The following is a 7,292-nucleotide window of genomic DNA, read 5'->3' as shown; positions in this document are numbered from 1 at the left end:
GCCCGCTAGGTCTGGGGACTGGGGAAGCTGAGACTTGTAGGGCTCCAATCTTGTCAGTGTAGCCACAGTTAACATGTTTAAGAATCAACCTCCCAGTGAGGTTAGAACAGGGCCAAATCACTGGCCTCCCAAACTCCTACACCTCCAGAGGTAGAGGAATTGGAGCTAAGGTGTCATGTCTTATTCAAATGTAAGCCTGGCATCCCTGGGATGGGACAGCTAGCTGGGCCAAGGCTGGCCCAGTGGCCAGCACAGCAGGAGGGGCAGTTCCAAGTGGTTCACTTGGTGAATTGGGTCTGTTCTCCCAGATTCCCCTCACGGGAGACCCGGAGAGCGTATGTGTCCCCGATGTTACCTTGCTGGCCACACACGTTGTTTTCCTCAGACAACTTGGGACCTCTGGCAGACTCTTCGTTTTGGCTGTGAATATTGTTGGATCGGCAATGTCCTGTTTTGGGAGTCAGGAGACTGGGGCACTAACACCAGCCGTGTGGCCCTGGGAAAATCTCTTTACTGATGTGGGCCTTAGTTTCCCCATCCGCCAAATGGAGATTTTCTGATCTATTTCACATTCCTCATAATGGTGGCTCAGAGCTGAATGGAATAAACACATGGTCTTTTTTTTTTTTTCTTTTTTGCGGCACGCGGGCCTCTCACTGCCGTGGCCTCTCCCGCCGCGGAGCACAGGCTCTGGATGCTCAGGCCCAGCGGCCATGGCTCACGGGCCCAGCCGCTCTGTGGCACGCAGGATCCTGCCGGACCGGGGCACGAACCCGCGTCCCCCGCATCGGCAGGCGGACCCCCAACCACTGCGCCACCAGGGAAGCCCAACACATAGCCTTTTAACAAATAAATGAAACAACTGTTGTGAGACGGGAGGATCCCTGGACGTTATGAAAAGGTTAATGTTTCCCTGGGGAGAGGGAGGGTGTCCTGCTTTCTTTCTTTTTATTTTTTTTTATTTTAATTTAAATTTTTTAAATTTACTTATCTTTGGCTGCGCTGGGTCTTTGTTGCTACGCGTGGGCTTTCTCTAGTTGTGGGCTTTCTCTAGTTGTGGGGAGCGGGGGCTACTCTTTCGTTGCGGTGCGCAGGCTTCTCATTGAAGTGGCTTCTCTTGTTGTAAAGCATGGGCTCTAGGTGTGCGGGCTCAGTAATTGTGGTTCGCAGGCTCAGTAGTTGTGGTTCGCGGGCTCTAGAGCTCAGGCTCGGTAGTTGTGGCTCCCGAGCTTAGTCGCTCCACGGCATGTGGGATCTTCCCGGACCAGGGATCAAACCCGTGTCCCCTGCGTTGGCAGGCAGATTCTTATCCACTGCGCCACCTGGGAAGCCCTGTGTCCTGCTTTCTTAACGTCTCCAGTAAAGTCTAGAATTTTCTATCCACCCAGTGGGGAGAAAGGCCAATTTCCATTCTACCCTCCCCTTCGCCCAATTCCCCCAGTCACACCTGCCCTGTCTGAATTAATTTGTATTAATAAAACAGTTACTCAATCAACAAGTGTTTATTGATCGCCTACTGTGTGCCCAGCACTCTTACAGATAGTCTTGGAAATATAGACAAGTCTGAGATATGGCCCCTCCCCTCCAAGAGTTTACAATGTACTTGTGAAATCAGTTACATGCACATGGAAATGTAAGTATCCATCAAAAATTGTGAATGATAAGCATCAAAGAGTGAGTTTTACACTGAGGGTTAGAGGACGGAGGGGTAGGATAGGGACGGAGTGGTCAGTGGAGGCTCAGTGAAGGAGGGGTGCCGAGCAACTTCTCCAACATGAGGAAGACTTGGCTAAGGGGAGAGGGCCTTCCCACTTAGGTCAGGAGCTTAAATATAGGCAAGAAGGTAGAACTGTGAAAGGCATGTCACAGACAGTCACTGGGCCCCTCCTGCTGGCACTGAGGTTTGGGGAGGTGTACTGGAGTTTGTCAGAAGCTGGTCATGGTCAAGCTTTCGGTTTGTTCGTGACTCCCACCCCGCCCCGCCCCCCCCCCCCAGGGGAAATGGGGCATTTTTAGACCTTGGAGCTGGAACCGGCTGCCTGGGAATCATTCTCGACTCTTCCATCTCAACTGAAATCCCAGGCAGCAGCTCAGCTATCACTCAGATGAGGGCCTTCTAGCAGCTCTACCATATCTGGTGAAGGATGGTGGAGAGAATATGAAGGTGGCTGACAGGGGGCCCATCTGGGGCTCTGGTCTGTCAGAGACTCTGCAGTGCTCTGTGGGCAGACCCCGGGGGCCTGATCTCAGCCTTTGGGCTGATTCTCCGTTAGACCTGAAGACTCTCTGGGGGCTGCCTCTCTGGCCCAATAGAAATACCCACTGAGGTTCCCACACATGTCCACCCAGCTTCTTAGATACCCAAGTTCTTATTCTCTCTTGGGCAGCATCAAGGAGTGGTGCCTTCCTGAGTCCCCACCTGCTCCCATGCTGTCATCCCCCAGCCAAGGGCCATCTCTACAAAAACCAGTTTCCTGTTCCTAAAGAAACCATTGTGTAGGCCCTTTAACCTCGTTGTTAGCCAGGTCAAAGGGAGGCAGGGGCTTCAGTGAACGTTGGAGCTGGAGCTTCTGAGGGAGTTCCTCAGTAGAGTCAGAGTCTGCTGCCACCTTGTGCGTCCCACCACAGTTTCTTTCCTTGTGCTCTCCTCTAGCCGGGGGCTAGAGCCCTGGGCCATGATTCTGCTCTTTTTTTTTTTTTTTTGGTCCTCGGCTTCTTCTCCGAGGCTGCCCTCCCCGTCTCATTCTACACCCAGCTGCTCTCTGTTCCCTCCATACTGTGGGATGGCTTTATTTCGGTTCATACACAAACCAGTCTAGACACTGTGGAGTCATAACAAGAGTGGGATGGACGAGGCTCCAGGGCCCATTACTGGCCAATCAGTTTCTCTGCAGGGAGGCTTGAGAAGGAGGTTAGCGCCATGCCCACGGAACCCGCCACTTCTTCCCACCCACCCCCATCCCCCAGCAATGAGCTAAGAGCCAACCTCAGCAAGAGGAAGGGTCTTTGATCACAGAGAGGGTCAGTCAGTGGCATGTGATTAGTGGGTTTGGGGATGGATTCCCAGGTAAAGCAGAAGGTAAAGGGGAGACTCTGGGGCCTGGCCTCAGGGGGGAGTGGAGTGGAGTTGAGGGTTGGGGACTCAGGGTGGGAGATGGGGAGCCAGGATGAAGGAAACAGAAAGTCTGACTTGACAAGCATCTTGACAGTTCAGCCTGCACGCTGTCACACCAGCTCCCATTCCTGCCTTTGCTCGATCCAGTGGCCAAAGTCAGTCTATCCTCAGCAGCACCTTCTGACACGATCCAGTGGCAACGTCCCTCACCTGTGGCCCTGGGGGAGGCTGTCTACTGGTTTTCACAGACCCAGCCACCCCCGAGCTCTGGCCCCTGGTCCTTCACACATACCCTGTCAGGCTGTAGGAGTTAAACTCACTCTTGCCTTTGGGTGGTTGACCAGGCCTTGGAGAGCTCCTAGTGGCCAGGGGCTGGGCCTGGTAGGCATCGTAGTAGTTGGACCGATTTCCCCGGGGCGAGCAGGAAAAGCAGAGGATGATTCCAGCTACCAGGGAGAACAGGGAGGAAATAATGCCCAAGTAAAGAGCCTCTCCGATCTCAAATTTCATGCTGTCAGGCACCAGTGGGGAGTAGAAGTCCCGCAAGATCCCGTGAAGATTCCAGACAACAGGGATGAAGCCCAGGAGGCCTCCAAGGATGAAGAAGACTCCGCCCACCACCGCCACTCTGTCTTTGGCTCGGGACTCTTGGCAGAAGACTGTGCATCTCATGCCCACCACAGAGACAATGCAGGCCAAGGAGGAGATTGCACTGGACGTCACCATCATGGCCTGGGCAGCCTGGATGTCAGCAGGCAGGCCCAGCATGGTGCTGTAGATGTCACACTGGGTGATGCCTGTGCTGTGTGTGGCACACTCCATCCAGAGGCCCTTGGAGAAGCCGACTGCGGTCACGATGCTGGCACCGACGTAAGAGCTTGTTCGCCAGCTGGGGAGTAGCATGGCAACCAGGGTTCCCAACAGCCCCAGCAGGCCCAGGATGTAGCCCACAAGTTGGAGGCCAAGAGAGGCCATGGCAGACCTCTCAGTAGATGCGTCTTCAGGGCCTGCTCCCTCGTCTTCTGGCTGTAGCTCTTCCTCCTTAGATCCTGGGCTCTAATCCCTCATTTCAGAGTGTCTGTGCCAGGCCGACTTCTCTCCTCCTTACAAGTGTCTGTGGGTGGCCACGGGCAGGCTCAAGAAGGCATCTAGAAGACCTAAAAAAAATCCATAAACCAGATTAAATATTGACCAGAAGCTTATGAGAAACCAGAAAATGCTGGATGCCTTTTGACCTTTGTTATCTTCTTTAGAAATAACACATGAGAAAGAAAAAAAAAAAACTTTGAAAGTGGAGCCAAAATGTCATCGGCTCCTGCGTAGGTACATGCTTTAGATTGGCAGCCAGACAAAGCCAGGGGCCAGACAAGTGGCTGCTTTCCGAGAAGGTGGTGATGCCATTGTCGGTTGTGGTGACCGTGTTAACTCCAGGTCAGGCTGTAGGCTGGCTCCGCCTCCAAGGCATGCTGTTTAACGCATTACCTGGCAACAGTGCTACGGGGCCCCTCAATTGCACACCGGTGCCAAACCCCAGGAGACTGGAGTAGGAGAAACAGACCCTAAGGTATAGCCTTGGACTCTAGGTTCTTAGAGGCCTCTTGAATCTCCAGCAGCCTAGAGAGCAATGGTCTAGCCCTGGGTCATCCTGCCCACGGTGAAAGTTGACTCCAGGGCAGGTTGAGGCAGGCAACGAAGCATCTGTCTACAGTCTCAGAGTTCAAGTCCTCCCAGCCCTGCCCAAATCCCCCTCCACAGGCTAGCCTGAGGCCTCCCACGTGTATAACACACCCAGACATTTCCTGTCTGCTCTCCTAATAGTTGCGCCACCATCCCTAGGCCTCTCGGGTGATGTGGGAGGATTCAGGATTCAGAAAAGGTTGTTCCAGGGCCCGGAGGGAGCCCTGACATTCCCTAGGCTCTTTGTTAGGGGCACTGAGACAAAGGAAAAGGTAGCTGCTCTAGAATAAGGGAACTTGGTAAGAGGCAGGCATGTGAGTCAATCCTTTAGAATCTCAGAGCTGTTCAGGATTTTGCAGTGTTCAATAAGCGTCCCCCTCTCACCGCCCCCAACACTTATCAAGGTTCAAGACACTAAAGGTCAAGGGCACATCCTTCTCTCCATCCACTACAAGACCCTCCAACCCACTAGTTTTTCAAGCCACCACAAGCTGGCTATTCCATTTTAGCCTTCTTCAAGATTTCTCTTTCTGTAATCATCTCTTAAATGTGAGTATTCCTCAGAAATCCATCCTTTGCTCAATGTACACTCTGTCACTGAGCAAACTATCCACCCCCATGACATAACCTCCTACCCAACCACTGGCACTCCCAAATCTGCATAGACCTTCCTCCTGAGCTTCGAGACTTCCAGAGCAATCACCTATTTAAAATGGCCACCTGGGGGCTTCCCTGGTGGCGCAGTGGTTGAGAATCCACCTGCCGATGCAAGAGACACGGGTTCGAGCCCTGGTCCGGGAAGATCCCACATGCCGCGGAGCAACTAAGCCCGTGCGCCACGACTACTAAGCCTGCGCTCTAGAGCCCGCGAGCCACAACTACTGAGCCTGCGTGCTGCAACTATTGAAGCCCACACGCCTAGAGCCCCTGCTCCGCAACAAGAGAAGCCACAGCAATGAGAAGCCCGTGCACCACAACGAAGAGTAGCCCCCGCTCGCCACAACTAGAGAAAGTCCACGCACAGCAACAAAGACCCAAGACAGCCAAAAATAAATACATAAATAATAAATAAATAAAATGCATTTAAAAAAATAAAATAAAATGTGCACCTGGAAATTTCACAGGCATCTCAAATTGGACATGTTCAAAAGAAGACTCATCACCTCTCCCATTGTACCCCTCCCCAAACAGTTCTTCCGTGGGTTCCCTGTGGTCACTGAGTGACACCTCTATTTATCTCCTTGCACCAGACCCAAATCCTGGAAGTGATTCTTGACACCTCTCTCACACTTACCACTCACCTTCTACTGTCACAGTCTCACCAATTCTTGAAGATACCTCAAATCGATGGCATCCTTCTCTCCATCCCCACTGCTACCTCCACAGTCCAGGGCTTCATCATCCTCTCTCCTCTGGACTATAGCAACGGTTTCTTAACTGGTCTTATTTCCAGTCTTGCCCCCTCCAATTCGTTCTCCATGCTGTTGTTAAGGTGATCTTTCAGCACTAATCTAATCAAGTCTCTGCTCTACATACAACATTCCAGTTGGCTCCCCATCGGCTAAAGGATAAAGTCCAAAACGTGTCTGGACTCTATGACCTGTCGAACTTCATCTCTTGCCATTGCCCTCCGCATGTTCTATGCTCTTGCTGAACTAAGTTACTTTGAGTTCCTCAATCATGTCCTGTTGCCTTTTGCTTCCAAACCTGACCACAGGTTGTTCCTACTATGCAGAATGCCTGGCATTCTTTTCTCTCTGTTTAGCACCTTCTCATCCTTTAGGACTCAGATGTCTTTTACTCTAGCCTGGGTCAAGTTCCCATCCTCTGTGTTCTTATGGTATCTTGTCTTTACTTACCTCCATCATAGTAATGCTACTACTACTAATACTACTAATAAAATGGCAACACTAACATAGTGTATCCTATGTGACCATTATAAGCACTTTATACATGTTAATTCAATCATCACAACAACGTCTTGTGGTAGGTACTAATCCCTATTGTATAAATAAGGAAACTGAGATACAGATAATACTTATTTCACTATGTTGCACTCTCCTCTTTATATCCTTATTCTTCCCCACTAGTCTGTGAGCTGCTTGAGGGCAAGGACTGTATCTTATTCACTTTGTATCTCCAGTGCCTTGCACAGTGCATTACCCACCCATTACACACCCAAAGCCAGTGTTCAAAAATGTCCTCTTAATGAGTAAATAAAAGTGATAAAGAGGTTTCAAGGACTATAAGATATAGACTTTCTAAATGAGTCAATGACACTTCAGTGTAAGAGACCAGGGCTGTGCAATTTTGGGAAAGAAGATTGAGAGAGAGGATCAGAGGAAAAGAAGGGAAATGAAGAGGGAGTGGGGAACACAGGAGAGAAAGAGAGAGAGGGAAAGAGAGAGAGAGAGGGAGAGAGAGAGACAGAGTTCCACCATTTTATAGGTTTGTGCATATGTTGACTATCTTGTCTCTTCAACCAAATTCTAAACAATTT

At 50.9% G+C, this 7,292-nt stretch overlaps 1 protein-coding gene across 1 annotated transcript; it reads right to left on the bottom strand.

The window, feature by feature from the left end:
- Positions 1-1,508: 1,508 nt before the first annotated feature.
- CLDN2 (claudin 2) lies at positions 1,509-6,290 on the bottom strand. The gene is made up of 2 exons (XM_082681675.1): positions 6,094-6,290; positions 1,509-4,272 (listed from the first exon to the last, which is right to left on the bottom strand). The coding sequence occupies exon 2, from the start codon at positions 4,088-4,090 to the stop codon at positions 3,398-3,400; it is 693 nt and encodes a 230-aa protein (XP_082537801.1). The 5' UTR covers positions 4,091-4,272; positions 6,094-6,290; the 3' UTR covers positions 1,509-3,397.
- Between the last annotated feature and the right edge of the window lie 1,002 nt (positions 6,291-7,292).

The sequence above is a fragment of the Grampus griseus genome (assembly GCF_964374135.1).
Source record: "Grampus griseus genome assembly, chromosome: X".
Taxonomy (NCBI): domain Eukaryota; kingdom Metazoa; phylum Chordata; class Mammalia; order Artiodactyla; family Delphinidae; genus Grampus; species Grampus griseus.
This window is presented reverse-complemented; position numbering and strand designations above follow the sequence as displayed.

What these genes read in the sequence shown, in the direction of transcription:
- CLDN2 (XM_082681675.1), bottom strand. Translation starts at nt 4,090, where the DNA reads ATGGCCTCTCTTGGCCTCCAACTTGTGGGCTACATCCTGGGCCTGCTG.